The sequence below is a fragment of the Calonectris borealis genome, chromosome 1 (assembly GCF_964195595.1).
Source record: "Calonectris borealis chromosome 1, bCalBor7.hap1.2, whole genome shotgun sequence".
NCBI lineage: Eukaryota > Metazoa > Chordata > Aves > Procellariiformes > Procellariidae > Calonectris > Calonectris borealis.
Genome location: NC_134312.1, coordinates 160,276,996 through 160,301,681, shown reverse-complemented (window position 1 = coordinate 160,301,681; position 24,686 = coordinate 160,276,996). Strand labels below are relative to the sequence as shown.

Below are 24,686 nucleotides of genomic sequence, written 5' to 3'. Positions count from 1 at the left end.
TAAGTAACACTTTTCCCATAAAGAAAAGGATTCCATTGTCTCCCAGTTTGCCTAGGTATTTCCTCACTTTTTGTGACATGTCAAATATGGTTTGTTGTGGCAGAAGTCTCTAGCTCTTCTGTGAGTTCAGGTCTCCGTGAAAAACCCCATCGTAAGTACTGAAAGGTAAGTCCTGACCCAGCACTGACTTCTGTCTGAGTGCAGTCCTGGGCCCCAGATGGAGCTTCACTTCAGATATGTGGAGGTTCCTGATTGCTGTTCCTGATTGCTGACTCACTGTTGAGAACACCTCAAGAAATACATAATATTTGTTATTTTTGTTTTAAACAGTAACTTAGAGGTAACGTAGAAATGACTTCCTATTCCCTTAAAAAAGTACTTTTAAAATGATAGCTGAGTTATGTGCCTAATGTAAATCATCGTAGAAATATAATAAGCATATTTATAAGCTCATATAAGATGAACAGCTACATGTTGTCTTTCATTGAAGATCAGTGTATCAGGGTGAGGGGCAACCAGTTTCACAGCTTTGATGGAAAGCCACAGAAATTTCTCTAGCTCTAAATTAACAATCTGCATAGATTAATCCAAATCTGAATGTGCAGTACAGAAGAGAGTAACAAGCAGAATATGTACCTTCCTAAGTCTTTCGATTCACTGGACCAGTGGAAGTGGCATGTTTCTCTCCTAGAATGAGAAGGCTTGGTGTTTGGGCAGTGTTCACAGTGGCTCCCAAGGTGGTAGCTGAGCTGCTCTTTGGGTGCCCTTGAGCGTGCCCAGGATTTGTGGAAAGGAATGAATTGCAATTAACAAACATGGATAACTAGTCTTCAGCTTACAAGTAAAGCTGAGAGAAGAAGTACAGGATATGAAGGTTTAAGTCCTTATATTGTTGATGGTGTTTTAGTTAAATACTCTGAATGCCCAAATTTTCGTCATTGCAATCTTACTCATGTAAGTAAGAAGCCCGAATAAATACTTCATTAATTTCCAAAACTTCTTTATTTCATAGAATATCAATGAAACCGCCATGCTGTTTTAATTCAGTCAGAAAACAAATTCCCCTTAGACCTCCTGTCTTATATTTTGGCATTCATATTTCCATTGGATGGATTTTTTAGTTGCCCTTTTTTTGCAAATAGATATGCCTTCTAAAATATCATGAATTTGTATGTATTTATTTTCATTTAATTTACATTATTATAGATCTCAGTGTTCTAAAAAAGTTGTGTTCTGTTATTTATATTTTAGAGAATACTGTTATTTATCCTCAATTTCCTGTACATTAGCAGTAATTGCGAAGCATGCAGTATATCTATTTAGGAACAATATAAATGTAAAGGCATACATTTGACAGTCTTGACATGTTTTCATGTCCTCTTTTGATGGCAGTTTAAGCAGAAGATGAAATGATTTAATTATTATTATCTTTTTAACTAAAGAAAGGCATTGTTTCTCTATTGTAGCACTTTTCTAGACCCTGAAACTCGAAGAGCAATGGGAGAACAAGCAGTAGCTCTTGCCAAAGCAGTAAAATATTCCTCTGCTGGAACAGTAGAATTCCTTGTGGACTCCAGTAAGAATTTCTACTTCTTGGAAATGAATACTAGACTTCAGGTAAGAAAAACAGCTTTTCAGGTTCAGAAAAGTGTTATTTAAAAAAACAGAACATGACCTCCTTCCATACTTTCGGGTCTGCTCCTGCTAAGACTTACACATAACTAACTTGACGCATGTGAGCACTTCCCACTGAACTTAAAAGATCTACTCACTTAAATAAGCCTGCGTATACAAGACTTTGCAGCAGTGAGCCCTTGCACAGCACTCAAGTAAGCATTCAGAGCTTTTGCTCTTTGTTACACTTGACCTAAAGACCTTGCAAGAGGTCACTGTTAAGTGCCACTGTGAGTTCGCAGTAAGTGGCTAGCCACTGTGCTCTGATGCTTTTCCCCACTGGTCCCTGAAGTTTCCTTTTTATTTTTTATACTTTGATGATCGCTTGCTGAGTTTCTCTAGGAGGGTGATTAAAACTATATGTGTATATTCAGCAATAAAAACACTAGCAATCTGCATATGATTGAAATTGTGACTGGAATGCAACTATGTAAAAAGCATGCTGACATGGTGTAGGATTTTTGTAACAACACATGTAGTCAGTAGTAGATGGTATAATGTACGCTGCAAATGAATGGACAAACAGTGTTTTATGGAAAACCCCCTCTACCTCTTATTTGACTGTTATAATGCATTTCTGGCTGTAACTTAAGGAAACAGGCACATAACTTAAAGTTTGCTAAATAATGCTGGAAAGACTGAAATGTGGAATCAAGCAATAGTGTGATTAGCTTTTTATTCTCTTTTAGCTACGTTTTGTTAGGGCTGTGTCCTCCCTGCTGCTTGTACATATGGGCAGTGATGGAGCATAAAGACATCCTCATAATTCTGACACCTTTGCATGACTTCGTGTAGTGGCTGGGCAAAATTATGCTTTGCGTAAAGAAGTGAGAGAGGATTTGGAGTACGAAGTGGTAATGGAGGTGTTGCAGTCTTCTCCCTGTGCCAGGGGAAGACTACTGGTAAAATTTGCCTTGCTTTACAGGGCAGCAGCGTTTTTGGAATTATCATGACAGTTTTATACTTCACATGCTTTTGCATGGAGTTTGCTAGGCACAATCTGGTCTACCTTAGATTCAGCTAGAGAGGGTGGTGACTAATGGCAATGTATAGTTCATTAAAATATTACGAAGAATTTCTGTCTCTTTGGTCATATTCTTTATGCTTCTCCCGATCTTGTAGTTTTTGAGAGAACACTTTTTAGTGACTCTCCGTGTTCTTGTTTACATAGAAGAAAATTAATTTTTGGTTTTCTGCATAACCCACCAGAAGTTCAAAACTATTTCCTTGCTATAGTATATAATTGTTCTTCAATTCCTAAATGGAATTAGCAATTGAGTATCCTTGGAGTTGATTCTTTTCACGATTTGTTTTTAAGATGTTATCTTTGCTGTGTTGTGGTATCTTCCACCCGCAATGCATAGAGCTAAGTGTTCGAAGTCCCAAACCTCAAACTTGCCTAATTGTAGAGTCTCCACATACACAGTAAGAAAGCTTTCACAATTCCATCTTTAAGGACTTTAAAGACTCCTTTTGAGATATAGCCTAAGCAGTTTGACAATCCCCTGTAATAGCAGACTCATTCTTTCCAACTCTTAAAGAAATTTACTAATCTTAAATTACAGTACTTGTGTAGATATTCTCTAATTCCTCTATCTTGACTGTGTATTGTCTCTAATTAGCATTTCAGCTTGAGGCTGGAGAGTAGTAATTTTCTCTGATTCTTCCCCAGGCTTACCCGATCGATCTGTCACTTGTCCCAGGTCTCAAGCTTTACTTTCTGTTCAGCTAACAGTTACGCAACTAACATCTCATTCTTGCTCCCTTCTATTAAGAGCCAAACATAGAAACTCTAATGAAGCTTGCCCAGATTTAACTTCAGAACCAGGAGAGTCTCTAGATGTCCCTGTATTGCTTCAACCTTTTCCTTTTGCATCTCCTAACTGTGAACAGTGGCTAACAGGCTCACTCGTCCTGTTTTTGCTGAACGCTCCACACTTGGAAGAACTTCCCTAAACGATGGACATCTGATCCATAAATGGTGCTCCTAAGGTCTTCGTTAGCGTGCATTACAGACACAGCTACCTGTCAGCATCATCAGTACGTGTCTACTAAATTATGCAATTTCCTGTGTCTGTTTTAATGTTTCAGCAATCTCTAATCAGATTACTGTAGCCTTTTTACTTTAGATACAGACTTCAGAATATACTTGCATAAAGCTAACTAAACCGTGTCCAATACCTTGCACTGCCTGCTGATTTCTCCCCTCTCTTCCTTTGGTGTATGTGTCAGATATCTTCCAGTGTTTTTTGTAGATTATTTTGCAGTAATTGAGAGTTGTATTATTGTTTGGCTGTCTTTTTGGGGAACTCTTTGGGAATATACCTTTTCTGCTATATAGTTCTGCAAAAAAGTATAAGTAGCACCTCACAGGAAGTTTATATTTGATTTAATTTTTGTTTTAAGTGTTGCTGCAATACAATATGAGGTTGGAAAGTGAGAAAAGTTGGTGAATCAGCTCTATTGTGTCTTCTGTATGCTACACAAATCTGTTACAGATGTTTCACTCCCTCCAAGTGATTCAGATAGAATGATTTATTCTTTTGCTGTTGGCAATGTACTTTTTGTTGTATCTGCTGCTCTGCCATCTTTCAGAGGCTAGCTGATAAGTATGAGACATGAGATTGGATAATTGCATAGCAAAACTAGTTATTCTTGTTTTCACAAGAAAACATAGAAATGGCTGCCCTAGCAGCTACAAGAGAACTTCTGTATGTTGTCATTTAGGGCGCTTTTGGAGTGGTTTTCAGACAGCTTACCAGTGTTAGGATTGTTGAGGCAGACCAGATGTTGAATGGCTGATTCTTTATAGCTGCTCATGCTGCGGTGTGCTTTGTGTTACCTAGTTGTCATCAGCCTAATCAAAGGCAGTCATAGTCCAAAATAGCCAAACAAGAGCTTTGAAATAAATAAAAAGTTTCTGACCCCTTAGATTGATAGTCTTTCTAACTTCCAAATTGTGTCAAAATCTCCATATCATGCTACCATCAGAAATGCTGGCTTTCACCAGAAAAGTCTCATCTGCTTTTCACTGGAAGATTAGAAATGTTCCTCTTTGACTTTATAGGAAGAGAGTCTACAGTCTGTAAATAAAGAATGTCTGTTAACATATGGGTGTGTGGTGTGGCTAAGCTTGGTGTGAATCATTAGGTGACAGCAAAGGAAAATATCACATATTCTAGGAGTTTGTAGTACCTTGAAATGAGAAGCATCTCTCATTGACTTGAGAACTGAGAAAAGTGTGATGAGCAGTGTGAAGAGAGCACTTATCCTGAATACAGTTTGTATGTCTGTGTCTCAGGTCTGCTCCCAGCCTTCTGCCTCCTCCACATGTTGTGCGATTCAAATAACAAGTGAGCACTCCTTTCCTCCTCAAAACATGACCAAATTTGCTTAGAGTAATCTGATTGAAAAGATCATTTGTATAGACTGTATTCAGCACGGTGGAGTTGAGAAATGGTAATTTGAGTAGCAGTGTGTTTTCTCCTCATGTGACAGTTTGAATATTTTTGTCATAACTTTTTAGGGATTAAAAGTTAATTTTGATGTGTTTGTAAGAGATTTATTGAAAGCAAATGGCATATCTGTATGTTTTTATTTTACAGTTAATTGTAGAGAGAGTATTTAATTTATGTAAATGTTTTCAAGTTCTTTTAAAGTAACTTAATTCTAAGGCATAAGGCGAACGTAAATAAACTTCCATACACCCATAAAACATTACCAGTGTTAAAATTTTTGTTCATCACTTTCAGTGTTTTCATCAGATTTTACTGACCTCTGGAAAATGTTATATTCCAGCGCTTTGTCTTTGTGCAAAACTGGCCATGCCTGGTGTAAAAGGCTGAGGAAGAATTTTTACATGCAGTGTGTCTCTTTCTACCTCCCTTTTCATTTCATCTGTTTGTCCACTCATGAAAGTATAAAAAGCATGGTTGGAAAATGTCTAGAAGTATGTAGAAATCCTGTTGGTGATTGTCTAGAGCTCCACTCCTTATAAACTGCTGGTTCTAACGGTCTCTTAATGGTATCTGTATTCTGTTGCACATCATTAGGCAGCACCTGCTACATGTTTGCTCAGTGAAGGAGAGATGTGCTGGAAAATATTGCAGCTGCACTATATAAGCAGTAGCAGCAAAATATAAATAAAGTGATGAGTTGAGTCTGGATTGCCAGCTAAAACCAGAGAGAGGTGACTTTGGTATCCGTAGCAGACCCGTGGGACAGACGACAAGAGGTGGTTTTGTGTCTTGGTGGGCGTAGCTGCCTGGAGGATGAATTATGATAGGTGGGCAGGAGTGTGGGAGCAGTGAAAGGGGCTGTTAGAGGAGTAGATTTCTACAAGGTCTGAATGGCAGGATTTCAAAGTAAAGTCTCAAGTGACTGTTTCTGCTGTTTGCTGAGACTTCATATTTCTTAATACTGGAATCTTGTTTTACTGTGACACTTTGCTTCAGTCATTTTAAATAGGCTAACGAATAGTGTCAGATGGTAAAGACTTGCAATTGCTGCTAACCTGGGCTGAATTTGAACTACTGACCTAAAGGTGAAAGGTCTCTTATCCCATTACCAATCCCCTAAGCCCACCAGAATCCATTCTGCACACAGTTTATACCAGCTGTTCATGGCCATTTTTAGAACCAAAAGAAAAGGTGATTTTGCTGCCAAACAACACTTCTTCACACAAGAGGGTCAGCCGACGACAGTTAACCAGATTTTTGCCACATTCTTGCCTCCTAATACAGCTTCCATTATGTAGCTACTGGTTGTCTGCTTTTCGGGCTTCCCAAAAGAACTATAGAAAAGCATTGCTAATTGTTGTTGACAGAAGAGAACGACATTGTTTGTGTAAGTCATTGAATCTGAAAGATGCTATTAACAGTGCTGCCAGGGCATGGAGTGATATCTTAGAGACAACATTACCACATAACTATCATAGAATACTATTAAAAAAGTAGAGAAAAAGGAGGCTTCCCTCAATTTTTAATAAGTAGAGAAACAAAAGATCATTCTTCAAAGAGTACATTAGTTTCTTTCCTTTGGTGAATTTGATGTAAAGAAAACCCAAGAATGGCTGCAGACCAGAGCCACCTTGAACGAAGTACTCTGAGAGAGCTTTAATAGTGCTGCTAAATACAGTGAAAGCAGGAATTGTATCTTTAGGAAAGAAAGTGTAGGTTGGTTTGGTGCAAGTTTCTTTATTTTCTTACATGAAGTATGTAGTGGAAAGGAAATTGTGTCGAATTACTGAATTGCGAGATTTTTTTTTTAAAGTGTAGGATATTAATTGAGAAAGTTACATTGAAATTGTGAGCTAAATAACTTGTTGATATAAAGTGTGTGCTGCTTGTTTAAAACACAGAAAAGACAGATTCAGTATTCATAGGCTATGCAAGTGGTTTCTTACCCACGTCTGTCCAGTACAATAAAGAAACAAATCCCTGCAAAGAAAAATTGACAAAACTGAATCAATGATTATTGGAAGATGACTTCCTATGAGGAAGTAGATTAAATATTTTTCAAAGTTATTATATGCAGTTATTAAAAAATGAGTTGGAACCAAATGTCTGTGCATTAGTTTTTATTTCTGCAACATCTTACTTAGGAAACAATAAAAGAAGTCTACCTGAGCATCTTAGTTTATGGAAATTTTTGTTGTTCTGGTTGCAATCCGTTCTTCAATCACATACTAATGAGTCACAAAATAAGCAGCAACTCATTATGAACTATGTCTATAGAAAAGGATAGCATAGGAGATTGCCTGTTATGTATTGCTTTGTGCTTTCCATTCATTCTGTACATTGATCCAAACGTCTGTTTTCCAGCAGCCTTTCTGAAAAGCTGTTTTTTACTATGTGCCCCCAAACCCCCCATATACGTGGCTGTTGTGAACTATTTTGCGGAAAGAAGATGTGACTCCAGAGTGCTCCTGCTCTTAGTATTCAGGAAGCTGGCATGGCTGAAGAGCAGAACATGTGTGCACCTCTGCTCTTCAGTTCTCCGAAATAGAAACCAGGCTTACTGAAATAAAGGGGACTGAGGAGCATCTGTAAGTTGATGGGTTTGGGTCAATTGATACTGGATTTGACTGCTGCAGAAAAGCCCATGGGATTCCAGGTGAGTCATGTTTCCTGGAAACTGAGGTGTATGTTGAAAGTTAGTTTTGAGATTATTTATCTGAATGTAAAGGAGTATATGACACCAACTAGGGACTTAAAGTAGTAGGGGTGACATAGGCTATAGTTCTAAGTCTACTGAAATTTAGATTTTCTTGGCTGCTGTGGTCTGCTTGAATGCTCCAACTGGTGTGTGAGTAACTTGATGCCATATGCACACCGGGGCAAGAGAGCAATCTGTGAGAGTATCCAGAAGTGTTGGCTGTTAGATCTGAGTACCTTGATAGTCTTGAGAAAAATGTCTTCTGAAATTATTCCCTTGAATATAAGGGGAGCAGTCATTGCTAATTTAACTCTTAGCTCCAACTGTTCATAAAAATTGCATGACTCTTTTTGTAGCTGTGGATGAACCCCAGTATGGTAAAGCTTTAAGACCGTTGGCGGTCACAGAACTGGATGAGAATTAGCAGCCTCTCTGTACTGTTCTGGGGACACATGCTAACTGCACTGCGATGTTGGTGGGTTCCCCTAGCTCTTTTGTACCTGCTTCACCATCTATATACTGGGTCTTAGCTGTTATTTTCTTACAGGCTTTGCCACCAGTGTCACTTGCTGTATAAACTGAAAGCGGTTAGGGAAGCAAACACTCTTGTAATGCTCACAGGGAAGCGGATTGCTGTGAGGTGTCTGAAGACCAGATCCAGTATGAAGGGGAAGCACTTTCTCCTTACCCTGTATGGATGTTGCTGGCCATAACAGCTATGAAGGCAGGAACATAAGTGGCATTTTTCAGAGAAAGAGGTGTCTGTGTATTGCAGAAAGAGGGAAGTAAGACTTTTTAAAGGAGGTATATATCGTATGTAAGTGCATTGAAATGACGATTTGTTATAAATTGTTTATGACCAGACTTGGTATAAGTAAAGGAACTGGTAGTAAAGGTGATACATTTTGGCAGCTAACTAATTAAGAGTTATCGCTGATCAATTTTTCTGCTTGTCCTGTTGAGAATAAGGTATAGCTGCCTTGATATAGCTATGATCTATACATTGCTTGCTGCAGACATGTCTGGTTTTGCCCTTTGTGTTAAGTTCAGAGATAATGTGTGACTTTACCCACTATCATATAACCATACCACCATTGGCTCTTACCTTATCGACTGGGGCTTCACTGGCAAGATCTTGGATCAGCTGACTACAAAATCTGAGTATGGCCCAAAGCTAGAAAAGTTGATCAATTGAGTGTGATTCAGCTCCGTTTGTGAGCGTACTTGCATTCATTTATTTAGTCCTTAACTTTACTTGCCATTTTATGGATGCTAAGACTGTTGATGGAGAACAGGTATAACATAAAATTAATAGAAGAAAATACAACAGGCAGACAGAACAAGAGTGACACCTGAAGTAGAAGGCTGAAAAGTAGAAGAGGAAATTGTTTAAAGCCTAGCTTTTAATAGTGATTTAAAAATATATACAGCAGTTACCTTAGATAGCTGTGACAGTTATTCTAGAGCTTTCATAAGTAGGGAATGATGATGCCTGTGTTTTTTTTGGGAGGGGAGGGAGAAGAGGGGTCTAATGTTTTCACTTCTACCACCTTTCTTCCTTGCTTTGTAAAAGATTAGAGCTTTAATTTCAGATCCTGTATGTATCTCTCTGTGGGTGGATTCTTGCACCTCCAGAACCTCATTGCAGGGTGCTTGTTGAACCAGGATATGGTATTACTGCTTTGTTAATGTCCTTTTGTACTGTATGCTGAAGCATATTTCATACAATGCTAAAAATACTGACCCCCTCCTGCACCTCCCCTTGCTGAAAGAAAACTGCAAATGCTAAAACAAGTGCAGTTTGAGCTGTGCACCTCACTGAAAGGTTGAAGTTACAAATAAGTCAACTAGGATTTCAAGGTTAAAATTCTTTTCTACCCCATTTTGGTGGTTTGATGGTCTTGATGTATACTAAAATGCATTTTAAGTGTATTTGGTACCCCAAAATTAGTGATACGATTGGTACTGTCTACATTATTCCTAAACAACACTAGTTGAAGGACAGTCCTAAAAGAAAGCAGAACAACTTCTCCCCACCCCAAAAAAACTCTCAAAAAATTTTCCTCGTCATATTTTCTGAATGCTGTTTTGTGTGCAGATACAAAGGGAATATTTTGAAGAAATAGAAGAAAATATTGACCAAGTCAAAGATCTGTATTGAAGAATGGATTAAATAAATGTTTGTGAGTTGTAAGAACCAAACAACAAAAATATTTTTCTTTCCAGAAACATTCCATCCTATTTTGATCATCAACAATAAAGCGGAAAACAACAATGAAGCTATTGAATCTGGAATGCCAATTGCAATCCAAGAAAAATGACAGTATAACTAAATAATGCAAATGTCGGCGGGCGGGGGAAGAAATATTGTATTTTAATTATCTGGAATGTTAGAATTCCAAACGTGTTCTAAACTCAAAGGTATTTTTTTTTAAAACCTAAATTACAAAATAAGAGAATAAGTTCTGTTGTCCAAATACGAATGTGTGATAAGTAACTTTCTATTAAAACTTAGAGAGTTTTAATAGAAACTTCAAGTCTTAATAGAAATTGAATTGCTTCAATTTAGCACTGCAGGGTGGACACTGAGATGTTTCATAGATTCTCCAAATACTGTTATTAAGCTTGACATGCTGGAGAATATCATGTGTTAGGTAGAATCAAGATTGAATCCCAAAGGTACATCCTTAAACTGTATAATCAGATTCCCATTTCAATGTCACTTTTATCCTTCAAAGAATAGGTCCTTGTTTCAGTGATGATTTGTCATTAAAATTATGTCAAAACGTCTTAAAATGTTGTTGAAACTCTAAACAAACTCACAGCACACACAGGGCTAATTATGGATGCCATCTGTTTATTTTTACAAAGCTTTTTTTTTGAAGACCAAAGCATCTTCTTGTTCTGATAAGCCACAAGATTATTATAATGACTAAATGTTTTCCTTAATACTAGTGTAGTTGAAGGCAGAAAGACAAGTGGTTTGGTTGCTGACCTTTTCCTGTGTCACAAAATGTACATATTATGACATCTCATGATAGAGAAACCATTGTGAAGTGCGTTTTCTTAAGGTATTTTGGCCCTTGGAACACAAACATTTTATAATAAAATTGGCAGTTCTGTCATAATTTCTATATGGAAAGTCTTACGGCTGTCTCTGGTTGAAGAACATGCTTTTGGCATGCCTATCTTTTACATCTATATGGTGCGCCTTTGTGTCTTTGGATGCTTTTTTACTGTACTACGTCTAGTTAAAGGTTTTTCAAGTTAATACATGTGTCCTTTTATATCCCCATTTCAAGGAAGAAGGTGTGTATGTGCATATGCACGCGCATGTGTGCATGCTTGTACGCACACGCGGGGGTTAGTGTGAACGACGGGTATTCCCATGGCAGCATCATCCAAAGCCGTTAGCAGCAATTTGCTGAGAGCGCAGAGTGACTCTGCTGGTCCAGCCCAGCTATTGTGCATGCTAAGCACTAAACAGATAAGTCTGGAGGGGGGAAAAATTGAAGGATCCATCTGCTCATTTCTGCTACACTGCGCTGATGCAAGATTACGCTAATCTGGTTGCTTGTCAGGACAGGTTAGTGAAAGCAGGCGAATGGGTGAGATTTAGGGTAGGCTAGTTCTATGGAAAATTGTAAGCTGCTCCTGTATGTGCCATGTTAAGTGTAGCAGAATAGGGTGATTATCAGCTACTTTGAGATTTTCAGTTAAAATATATTTATGGCTACAGTGTGAGTCTTTTCAAAACAAAATCGAATGGGAAAAGCTTCTGAACAAAGAAAAACTAACTCATCGTCACCAGGTGCATTTGAATTTGTAAAATAAATGGAAAAAAAACCCCCAACACCCTGCAAAACCCAAACCCTCCTAGGTGTTCTCTATAGTTTTCCTTTTGTATGCTGCACCTAGTTATTGTAATCTGCAAATTATTTTATTTTTGGGGGTTTCCCTGCAAAGAAAGTGATTGCTGGAGTTTGTCAAGTAGAAATTTTTTTGGGAAAAAGACCAAGATGGGAACAAATTCTTTGTCTGTTCTTTGACTGGTCTAATTTCTTGTTTATCTGTTTGTTTACAGAGAGTGTTGTGGGGTTTATTTTTTTTTCCACTTTTTTTTCTCTGGTTGTTTTTGTTTCCCACTGACTGACAGTTCTTGACCTTGCAGGTTGAACATCCCGTCACAGAATGCATTACCGGCCTGGACTTAGTCCAAGAAATGATCCGTGTTGCTAAGGGTTACCCTCTCAGGCACAAACAGGCTGATATTCCCATCAACGGCTGGGCGGTTGAATGTCGAGTTTATGCTGAGGTAAATGAGTGGTAATGGGGAGGAGGGTAGGTGGTTGAATTGCGGAGTAATAATACCCAGATGTGGATAGATGCCAAGGTGAAGTCAAGGAATATCATGTGAAAGTCACGATTTAGAGTATGTAACACAAATGTAACATTATGGTTAATGAGCTTTTGTAGAATTATAGAATTTTTATTTTTTAATGCAAAGTACAGTATGTATTTCAACATACCTTTTTTCTGAAAATCAAAACTAAGTGGTAAAAGAGATAACTGAGTTTTATTGCTAAGGACATTTGCTATATGTTCTGTTCACATTTAATGATGCAGCGCTGGAGTTATTTGCTACAGTTCACTAGTGTTTCCAGGTTTCTTAACTTGTGTATTTGAAACTTGTTGTCGTAAAAAGACAGTTGAAATTCAGTGGCTTACAGAATTTTTATTGTTGTACTAAAACATTTTAATAGGTTGCTGAAAAAGCAAGTTATATATCTTCTGAAACTATATTTTGTAGGACAAACTTTCAAAGTGCGCTCCAGGACAATAACTTTATAATTACAGTATGACTCTGTTTCACCTTAAAAAAACTTACTAAAATATAAAACCCATTTTAAAGCATGTTTAGGACATTTCAAGGTAACATCTTTTTGTGGTCATTTTTGATACATGAAAATCAAGATTTGTTAATTAGAAAATGATGCTTAGCTTCCTTCACTTTGTTTGAGGAACGTTTTAGGTAACTGTGCTTTTCAAAAATAATTCAGCACCTTGAAATGTTTTTTCGCTCACTTAACTATCGTGGCTTTTGTGACCCAGGGCATCTTACTTTATGTTGTTTTTTTTCTTTCTCTTTATGACATGCACATAATCTTCAACGTACTCTACTGATTACAAGTTATATGAACTGTTTTGATAAAGAATAAATATTTGCCCTGTGATTTGGCATGGAAACTATTCTGAGTATTAGTAGGCTTTACCCTGGAGTAACTGATGCTTGAGTGTTTTTTTTTTTGTTCAACTTAGATTCCCTCACATTTATAAGTAATGGATCCAACTACTTTGCCATGGGTTTGGTTATTCTGTAGGCCATATATTTATTTGCTGTCCTATTAAGTTTATATTGGCATTGCATTATGTAGGAGATTTCCAAAGGCATAAATGTCAGTTTGGTTTCTTAAGATAATTGAATTTCTGACCGGCCCTTTTATCTCTGAAAATTTTTCCTTATACTCTCTTCTCAACTCCACCCTTCTACATACTTTCCCATCCTTTTTCCAAGGCACAATATAGCAAATGAAAATGTTATCTTTGTATATTTTGGTGGTGTACTGTAGCTATATGCAGAGCACTTCTTTCCTGCTTTTTGACTGCGATGCAAGAGAGTTTATATGCTACCAGTTCTTTATCTGGAGCCGCAGGGGAGGTGGATGAAGAAATGTACTTCAACACAAGTAATTCTGCAGAAGAAAATAAAGTTATTCCAGCAGTGGTTTCTCTTAGACTTCAAGCTTTTTACGTAACCTTCTCCGTATCCATAGAAGCTTAATGCTTTCTCATGTTGAATTTTATTTCAGGACCCCTACAAATCTTTTGGCCTGCCATCCATTGGTAAACTGTCTCAGTATCAGGAACCACTGCACGTGCCAAGTGTAAGTAACTTGGTTCTGGTTTTCATAGGTGCTGAGTGTTTCTTTTATAGACAGAGACTATAAGTACTCAGCAGCTTTGTAAATCGGACCCTTTTTCCATCTTTTTGCCAGGGGAGGGACAGGACATGGCAATACTTATTTGTGCAACCTGCAAAACTGCTTAAAAATGTACAGTTCTAAACGGGGTTTAAAATGTTCAAGTTGGGTATAACAGGAAACCATTATATGTTGAAATATTTTGGTACCTTCTATAACTTTCAGCTTAAGTTTTTCAAACACAGCTTTAGTAAAAATACCGTGGTGATTAGAAAGGACAGTGAACAGTTGAGTCAGCTCTTTAAGCACAGAGGACTGGGGACACCAGTGAGAAACTGCCACTGCTTTCTGTTTAACTTTGGTAGCCTTTAAAGAGGAAATTTGTTACAGCGATTATTACACTTTTAGGATACAGTCTTACTACATGGCTGTTTAATAAACTGTTTTCTGCTATGTGTAAAGAACAAGGACACCACCTTTCTGTAAAATCAAGGTAGTCTAAGTCGTAAGTGCACATATACATGACACTATGTCAGTTAGTGGAATGACAAGGCAGTCCCATCTGTGAATACGATTATTCAATCTGATAGCTTGCACGGAAAATAGTGAAAGATTACAGGAGGAATCTTAAATGTGGAGATGTTATTGGATATATGATTTATTTCGCTTCTTAAATTGTTTTTGCCCATGTACTTTCCAAAGGGACCTGACCCTTTCTGGTCTTCAAGGCTTCATGCTGTGTTCAAAGCCTGAAAGCAGGAAAAAATTGTGAAGATCTAAAAGGCATTATGTGATCTTAAAGAGGAGATGAGGGAAAAAGGTATCATTGGATGTATCTAAACTTTTTTTTTTAATGAAACAAAGAGTGTATTTAATAAGAATTTATAATGAATACTCCAGTGGTTGTTAGAAGTTTTCACCATGTTGTAATAGCTAACAGGATGTCAAACATTTTGCCCTTGCAAGTTTTTGCAATTTGCAATTTTCCGAACGTGAGACCTGTTGAAAGTACAAGTGATAATGGACAAACTATACCCCCTACAGTCTTTGTCCCACCAAATCTTTCTTCAATTAATGCTGCAGCAGGAGTTTTATGTAATAACATTTACGCTTGTGAGCCATCCATACAAAGAAAAAACAATTAAAATGCCTTAAATGTTCTGCTTACTGCTGTTATTTGCTTGTGTGAATGTTGCATGTCAGCTAAATGGACCACAGAATAGATAAAGTGATTGGGTGCAGGAGAGTGCACACTAAGCTTTGTCTATCATTATTGCTGGGAGCAATCAAATTGATGCCAGCAGGACAGTAGACGCGTTGACAGCTGTAATTATGTATCTCCATGGTGATCACTTTTGGCCTGTCATGGAGGCCCATGAGTCCCCTCCCTTGCAAGCATTTAATCAGATTGGGCTGTCACTTGTCAGGTAGACGGGAGTGGGCTGGGAGTTGTGCTTAGGCGGAGAGGTGAATTGAAAATGAAGGGTGGGAGATGCCTGATTGCTTCACGTGGTCCATCGTGGTACCAAAGAAAGAAATTTTAATTACTCTGGAGGCTTCAGAGCAATGGTTTGAGGAGCTCATATGGAGTGGCGAGGCTGTTCTCTTTCTGTTTACTTCTATTGTTGTATTAAAAAGAGAACAGCTATTTTTATGTAGACACTCATGGTTTGGTGTCTTAATACATCTTTTCTGCCACTGTGAAACTAATTTCTCTCCTGAGAATGTCATGCTGCTAAGAACAAAATTAATATGACTAAAAAAGTTCAGCCTTACAGGCCCATTGTGCCACAGTGTTTGCTTTCTGCATTTTAGATTTTAGAATTGTCAACAAGTTGGCTTAAAAAAAATTAGCGGAGAGTTGTAGTGTGTCACAGCGAGTTTGGCTTATGAGTAGTGTATTGCCAAATGCATTTTCCATTCATTTCTTCTGTGTCTCAGGTTAGCTCTGATTGTCTGTCTGTGCCTGCGTGTCCAGCTGCTCAAGCTGGTGGAACTGGTGTGCATGGCTATGTTGAGGTTTTTTTTTCTTAGCCATAGATAGGAATATACTGGCTATTTTTGTGTCGTGTAGTCTGTAATTTTCTTAGAACATGGCACTCGTAAATATCAAATTTTTTTCACCTTTGATAACGAAGCTTAAGATAGGTAACCACAAAAACCCCGTATTATGGTAGCGAGCATTCATGTTCAATGCTCTTACACAGCACAGCAAATGTATGCCATATCTGAAGAGTTCCAGCATTGCTCTTTGCCAGTATGGTGGGCACTCTGGTCTTCTAATGACTCTTGCCAGAAAGAGAAAACTCTTAGACTCTGATATGGCAAAGAATTGAGAAATCCTAGAACCTCTATGTGTTGGTAAGTGGAACTTGATGCACTAATAGTTCGTTGCAGGACTGGGACATAGATTGTGCTTTTTTTTTTTTCCTCTTAAGCTTTTTTTATCTTTCAGTTTGTGTTGTCCTGGTGTGATAACACATAATGGTAGTACAACAGCAATAAAAGTGTTGGGGGCTGTAATACCAATGAGCTGTAGGGTACAGTAGGATCTTGAACTGTAGGCTTTCTTTGGTATTTTAATACTGAGTAAAAGAAAGGAAATATGTTAAGTAGAAGTAAATGCTGGAGGCCTAATAAGTATTGCTATTATTTATCAAGTTAAGCATATTATAGCGAGTATCTGTTGAATTAGGGTTTCTTTTTCATCCAATATTCATTAAGTTCTGTCATACCATATAGTTTATAAAATCACCTACTGTTACCAGGCTTTGAAAAAGTAAGCACCACAGAGAGAATTGAAATGGTAAATGTATTTCTTTTCTGCTGTCATTTTTTTTAGTCATCTTTATTTTATGAAAATTAAACTTCTACAGAGGACTCCAGATTATTTTTTAAAAGGAAATTATGGTGTAATTTTTAAAAAATTTTCAATTCTAACTGTAATTTTTCATTTTTCAGGATATTGTACTTAGGAAAAAGTGTAAATTGTATAGTGGTATGTATGTATGTTGTGTATCAACAGAAACACAGAGCAGCAGAGCCTCAGAAGCCTCAGAAGCCTTATGTTAACTTCAAGGTCTGACTAACCTGCTTGCTCTGGGTCTGAATTATGCACCTTTCATATGTTTTTTTTCTTTGTCAAAATATGATATACATGTATAAATACTTACATTCACATGTATGCGTATGTAAAGCACCCCTGAACACTTGTATGTAATCACTGTATAGGTGCTACTTTGGAGACAAAAGTCACAGTAGAATTCAAGTATGTGTGGAATATGTCTGTCATACCTTCATGTTTTATATATGTATTTATTGTATACTACAAAAAATATTATTGGCAAGGGGATTTATCCGGGACTGAGTAGGTAAATTAATTTTTTCTGATTTGAATGTGAGAATGTATGCATTGACTTTATGTATAGGCAGACATTCTGGGAGGAAGGATGGTTTAGCAATTACAAAAAGGGGAGCTGGGAAATATGCTGTATGTTTCTTCTGTAATTATGACATGTCTGAACTACCTTCTCATCAGTAGCTAATATTAAACGTACCTGATACGGGCAGTGGGGGGCCTAGTTAAGCGTAGATAAAACACATTCAAATAAGATGTGATAAAAATGCTACAGAAGTGCTACTACCTTTACATATGAATAAATATGCTATACAAATAAACATAAATATATAAGAAACAATATATAAATGTATAAATATATAAATACAAATATATAAATAAGTATATGCTTTTTTAAAATAAAAAGAGCATAACGTCATAAGAACTGGTCAGACAGTGTTTCTTACTGAAGAAAGTGAGTACATCTGCTAGGGTATCTTTTTATGTCATTTGGATAATAAAGTCATCATCATGCCCTCATGTGGATTCTGTAGACAAGAGGTTCTACATGTGGTCCCTTGATAATTGCCTAAATTAAAATATTAAAGGCCTAACAGCCGTTGCGTTGACCTTTTTCTGCCTTGCTGCAGACAGATGAGCTGCTGTTTATTACAAAGGTTCCTTCCCACAGGTGAAGATTTAAGTGAGATTCCAGGACCCTCTTTCCCACCCCCTTTACAATGCAGTATATTGGAGCCCTGCTACTTCAACAGCTTTGGTTAGAGCCCTCCATCCTTATGACCCCCAGAATGCGTTATCACTCTCGAGTTATTTTGATTAGTTTTTAAAAAATATTTCAGATTCCAGTGCCCAAAAGCAGCAATTTAATAAATATTTATTCCCCAGAAATTGCTCATTTGAAAAGTTTTATATGGCTAACCCCATTGCTACAGTGATGAAATCAAACTGAGAGATGAAAACAAGAATCAGCAATATACTAACTAACTTGTTGGCTGGTTAACAGCAATCAGCCTCTTCAAAAGAAATTTTTGAACTTGTGTTATTTTTTTCCATGAATATTGCAGAATCAGAGCTTTAATTGGGGCTGTGTCCTTACAAAGCAAAGCCACGGAAAAAGCTGTGTAAACATTAAAGCCTCAGGGGAACAGCAGCAACAGAAAAAAAATGTTTTACAGTTGAGAGGGTGAGGCAAAGAAGGAACGTGTTACAGACATGAAAACCACAGGATCAGTATTCCTATGGAGCTGATAAGCAGAGCTCCGAAGTTCCTGCTGAATGCTCCCTACTTGTATTCCTACTGGAGCACTCGAAAGGGCTGTGGCGGAACATGGGGAACGTGATTACATATAGATGCAGAAAGGATGTGATCATAAGGGGCATCCTTCATGCCAGGTGTCAGTCAGAAGAATAATTACAACTATATTTTATTACAGGGATTAAATCAGAATTGGATATGTTCAGAGTGTGTAATGCAACCTAAACTGTTAGATCAAATTTAATGTGTTTACTACGTATTCTAGGAGAACAAAAGAGAATTTTGACTATCAGCTGAAGATTGTTTTCTTTTAAAGGAGAGAATAACTTGCAAGTATTTTTCCTGGTGGATGAAAAAGCTCCCCTTCCCCCTTGCCAGCTTCTCTGAAAAGAAGTAATTATTGTAGTTCTTCAAGGGGAAAAAAAATGTACGCGATAAGCTTCGTAGGTGTTTTGTTTTAAGCCTGCCAGGGAGATTTGATCTCATGTTGAAATATTTTTTTTCCAATATAGAATTATTTTTGCTTCTTATTTTTTTGAAGGTACGTGTTGACAGTGGCATACAACAAGGAAGTGATATTAGCATTTATTATGATCCTATGATCTCAAAAGTGAGTTGATGGTTATTTTTCTATATTCTAAAGGTATGAAACATTAATTTTATACACAGATCTTTTAAAGGAGGGAGAGTATATTAAAGGATTGGTAAATCAGTATTTTAAAGGTGCTAGGCATAACATGCTTCAAGTGAATATGAAAGAAGTGAAGGAAGATGTGGAGTAAAAATGTAGTGTCACTTCTAAAAAAATTTTTTATCTTTTGGCACTGTAATTTTGTCTTGCAGTTTCCGATTATTAAAAGGATTCCGATTTAAACAGAAGCTATTACTTTCAGTGTTAGGTGCTGCCAATCTATCTTTTTTAATGTAACCTAGCCAGAACTAAAATTTCAATAATTCTGGTTTCCAAAAAGAAGCAGTGAAAGAAATGGTTGATAGTGTCTCTTAGTATTAGTTCTTATTCATAAGTAACATATTGGTAAAATGAAAATATGACATTATAGTCAGAGTTCAATTGTCAAAAAAATTCACATTTGAATCTTAGAAGTTAGTTGGGCATTAGAAGTCAGGAGAGTCAACTAGATACTGAACTCTGTGTACCTAAAGAGGAAGAGAGAGCTTGTTTAGATGCTTTAAGTTTTATGAAGGAAAAGTGATTGGCCTTCTTTCACTGAATGGGTTAAGAGATTATAGTTTTCTCTTGTTGTTTTAGAGAGCCTCTTAAGCACAGATACAGTAATGTGCGAGAAATGTTTCTGTGACTGCAGAAGTTCTACAAACCATTTTCATTTTAAATGATGTTCAGAATCTAGAGACAAACATTATCTCATTTCTAGGTAACTTAAATACTTTTTTTTTTTTTTTTTAGCTGATTACCTATGGCTCTAATAGAGCTGAAGCACTGAAAAGAATGGAAGAGGCTTTGGACAATTACGTAATTCGAGGTAACTACAGAAATTTGGGTTCCTAGTGTGATAGGCTGCCATCTATTTCAAGAAAACAGCTTGAAAATATAGTAATTAGCAAATTGAGTAAAGTTCCTGCTTCTTAAGTGCAAATTAAAACAGGAAAAGCTTGTGTTAATTAAGCTGAGAAGATACATCAAATCTGAAGAGACTTCATTTTTTTCTCTATTGTTTTTGCTTGAATATTATGAGATAAATATTTAAATCATTTCCTTAAACTCGTAAGAGTTTTCACAAAATGGTAGCATATAATTAATTTATTATATTGTGAAGGAAAAAAAAGGCCACTACACTGTAAGAAATTTAAAGTAGTTGCTATTTTATAGCAGTTTAATACATTGATTATGGTCAAATAATATCACAGTGCAGTATTTGATTGTGTATATATATATATTTTTCTTATTTTCAAGGTAATTGTTTAAGTTTGGGCAAATACACATATAGGCTGATGATCAGAATGCGTTCCAGCTCTTGCTGACTGACTGCCTAGAAGTAGCTGTTCTAGCCTTTCCAAGCAGCAGGGGTGAATCAACCATGACCACTTTAACTCCTTTTAAGTTTCAGAGAGGGAAGTCATGGTTTGTGTAGGAGAAATCTTTAGATCTTCCTCTGTGTCTTGTGGAAAATAGGAAGGAAAACTCATAGGAGAGGGAAAAAATTGGATTTTTTTATTCTTTCTTTTCCTGGGGATGATTAGAGAACTGTAATGTAGCAAAAATCTTCATTTTACTCCTTAACTGTGTGGGTGTTTGGGGGAGTTATTTTTTTCATTACTAGTCAGTATACTTGAAGAACCAGGGTAGGCAGGAAGCAAACTGTTGGACGATTTGCTGCCTTTGTTCCTTGTTTTGAATGCTGGACAGGTTGTTCTTGCATGGTTTGAGATTGGAGAAAGACTTTGAAGACTTATTTAATTCCTCCTCTGAATGGCTGGGAGGAGGAGCGGGAGAGACCTTGTGTAGCAGACAATCACATGAGTGTTTCTGTAAAACTTGGTTTGACTTTAATGCTGTCTGCTGAATGCTACAGATACCATGTCAGACTAGAAAGATTTATCTATCTAGGGGAAAATGAGCATCTCTGTACCGCAGTGTGGTTAGATAGGTGGTAGGATTAGCCATTTTAAATGAACTGCATAACTCTAAAGTGGATTTATACTGGTGCAACTTGAGGCATTAGACTATTGCAGTACAATGTGCTGATGTAAACCCCTGCTGTATATCAGCTGAGTAAATTTATATGAGAGAGAAATTTATACTACTATAGCTAGGCTGATGTGAAGTGGTTTATTTTGTTTGCGTTTGTTTTTGTTTTTAATGAAGACAGCCTCTGGATTCAAACTCGGTTTGAATTAATAGAAAATTATGCTAGAAGAATTATAGTTAATGAGAATAATGGAATTGTGTGTGGAGCATAGTCTTTTATTGTGTGCTATAATATGGGATAGAACCTAATTGTTTGTCCTTAGGTGTTTTACACAGGTGTGTATGTACCTAATAACAGGTCCACAGATACAGAAATACCTATGAAGGATATGACATCTTACATATGAAACTACAAATTTGCATTCTTGACTTTTTTTACAGTCTTTTTATTAGTACGCATGTATGCATTTAAGTGTTCATACCCGATACCTCTATAGTATTTCTACCTGTGAAAAAGCTCTTCATCTGTTCAATATCTTCATCAATGATCTGGACGAGGGGATCGAGTGCTCCCTCAGTAAGTTTGCAGACGACACCAAGTTGGGCGGGAGTGTTGATCTGCTGGAGGGTAGGAAGGCTCTGCAGAGGGACCTGGACAGGCTGGATCGATGGGCCGAGGCCAACTGTATGAGGTTCAACAAGGCCAAGTGCCGGGTCCTGCACTTCGGCCACAACAACCCCATGCAATGCTACAGGCTTGGGGAAGAGTGGCTGGAAAGCTGCCCAGAGGAAAAGGACCTGGGGGTACTGGTTGACAGCCGGCTGAACATGAGCCGGCAGTGTGCTCAGGTGGCCAAGAAGGCCAACAGCATCCTGGCCTGTATCAGAAATAGTGTGGCCAGCAGGAGCAGGGAGGTGATCGTGCCCCTGTACTCGGCACTGGTGAGGCCGCACCTCGAATACTGTGTTCAGTTTTGGGCCCCTCACTACAAGAAGGACATGGAGGTGCTGGAGCGCGTCCAGAGGAGGGCAACGAAGCTGGTGAAGGGCCTGGAGCACAAGCCTTATGAGGAGCGTCTGAGGGAACTGGGACTGTTTAGCCTGGAGAAGAGGAGGCTGAGGGGAGACCTCATCGCGCTCTACAACTACCTGAAAGGAGGTTGTAATGAGGTGGGTGTTGGTCTCTTCTCCCAAGTAACTAGCGATAGGACAAGAGGAAATGGCCTCAAGTTGCACCAAGGGAGGTTTAGATTGAACATTAGGAGAAATTTCTTTACTGAAAGAGTGGTCAGGCCTTGGAACAGGCTGCCCAGGGAAGTGGTGGAGTCACCATCCCTGGAGGTATTTAAAAGACGTGTAGATGAGGCCCTTAGGGACATGGTGTAGTGGGCATGGTGGTGTTGGGTTGACGGTTGGACACGATGATCTTAGAGGTCTTTTCCAACCTGTATGATTCTATGATTCTATGATCTATTAAAAACATTGAAAGAGGTAATAAATGAACTACGGGAGGGAATGCATTTTTTTAAGGTATTACAAAGAACAAATTTTAATTTACCACAGTTTCAAAAGTAGATGAATTTCCAGAACACTTTTTTAGTTGCGGTGAGCAGTGGTTTCCATTTGAAAACCAACAGGATTTTTGTGTAGTTTTACACAGCTGGTAGTTTCTTCTCAGGGTTTATTTAAAATGTAACATTCATGGCTATTAGAGTATTTCTTCTCTTGCCTAGTGTGAATGATGCTTGATCGGGCATTTTGTAGAAACTGTCCTATCTAATGTTCTGAACTGCATTGACATGTACAGAACTCCTCCTTGTTCAGAGGAGTTGTCTCTAATTAAAGTTCAAGTAAGCCTAACAGGCGGTACAGAAGTAGTAATATATTGGTATTTAAATGGACAAAAATAATTAAACATCAGAAAAGAAAAAGCAATTTAATGCATTTTTTTCTAAAACAATTGTGTATATTTTTGCTTCAAAATGTTAGGTGCTATGTAAAACAATATTAAACCACCTTGATCTTGTGAAAGTGCCTCACATGAAGTCTTCTCTGTAATTGAGTCGTAAAAGTAGTAAAAGATACAGAATAGTTTTTTACCTAGCTTTGAAGTTACTTGGTTTTATATTTGAATAGTGAGCCTGTACAGAACTATTTAGAAATCCACATAGTGTTCCTGAATAGTGTGCTCCACATTCCTATTTCTGGACAACCCCCCCACCCCCATTTCCTTGGAAGCAGCTTTTATGTTTGCTTGTGTTTTAGAGCCAGTGTATTTTTCCCTGTAAGTAACAAGTCTCTTCTGAGTTACAAAGCATTTTAGCTAAGCATTACCCACTGAAGTCAGTGTGAATTGTACTGATAATATACACTGTGAGAATTTAAATTCCCAAGAATTGTAACATTTCTGTAAGCAAAAATGCTCGTTCACTCACATAGGGTGGGAATGGGATGGGGTGACTGGGTAACAGGTCAAGGACTATCTAATGGGTAGCTTAGGGACTGCTAATGGAAGATGGAGTCTTTCCCATCACTTCTGTGTCACCAGTTCAAAGCAGGCAAAAGTTGGTAAGGTTTTAGTTACTAATATTTTGATGGTTGCTTGCTGACCTGTGTGAAATCAGTGGTCTTTATCCAGTTCCTAGAAGACAAATGTTCTCTTGGAACAAATGCCACCATATGTCATTCATGACAATCCCAGCAGAGAATCCAGAGACTGAAGTGGCACGGTGACCCTCTAGGAGGTGACTCATCCAGGCTGGGTTGAGGCATGCTGACAGTGTGAAGTGCAAGGACTTACTCTGCTGTTCCTTCTCTACTGGCTGTATGAGCAGACGTTCAGTTTCTGCTGCTGTGGCTTTAGGATATCCAGGAGTTACCTATTCCCTTTTAACTGCATTCTACTTACAGGGAACAAGTCCTCAGACTACAGTCTTTCTTGACTTGTTTTCTAGGACCGGATAGTACCTGACCTTGAACCCATGGTTCAGCTGTCCCTCCAGCTAAATCTGCCTGACAACATCATGAAGGAAATTAAATTAATTAAATTTTTGAAAAATGTAATCTAAGACTTGCAAAGAAAGCTGACTTACGCAGAGTTTGAGTAAATAACATTTTAAGCAACCAAGACTGCATCATATAGTGCTTGTAATAGCAGTATCTTGATTATAAACGCTGAATAAATCAAACTGTGATATTTGCACAATGCTATGCTCTGAAAATGCCTATTGCCTTAACATTTTATTACAGTTTGGGCTGGTGACAACTTGCACACGCTGAAATAAGAAATTCTACAGTCTGTTCGTTGGTAGATGCTAACAATGTGACTAACTCAAGATACATTCAGTGTGGTCATGGGAATGTAATCTGCATCTTATTTCCTCTGTAATATCGACAGTGTTATTAGTGGGAGCAGGTGAAAGTCTAGGATAGCACTTCTTTGAGTGGTGGATTGGATTAAATGATCTCCTAAGGTCCTTTACAGTCTAAATTATTCTGATAGGAACCAACTCCTCCATTGAGAACTGATCTGAATTTAAAATCTCAGTTGCAGCTTCTGAATAAGGAAGGGTCTAATTAGGTAAAATTTTTATC

General features: G+C 37.7%; 1 protein-coding gene across 10 annotated transcripts in view; it reads left to right on the top strand.

Moving 5' to 3' along the window:
• PCCA (propionyl-CoA carboxylase subunit alpha) overlaps positions 1-24,686 on the top strand; it is a 291,279-nt gene that overhangs the window by 117,150 nt on the left and 149,443 nt on the right. For all 10 annotated transcript variants that reach the window (XM_075137806.1, XM_075137817.1, XM_075137809.1 and 7 more), the window contains 5 exons: positions 1,467-1,617; positions 12,002-12,145; positions 13,701-13,775; positions 18,966-19,034; positions 19,851-19,926. In XM_075137806.1, the coding sequence (XP_074993907.1) occupies positions 1,467-1,617; positions 12,002-12,145; positions 13,701-13,775; positions 18,966-19,034; positions 19,851-19,926 (515 nt within the window). The remainder of the gene's footprint in view (positions 1-1,466; positions 1,618-12,001; positions 12,146-13,700; positions 13,776-18,965; positions 19,035-19,850; positions 19,927-24,686) is intronic.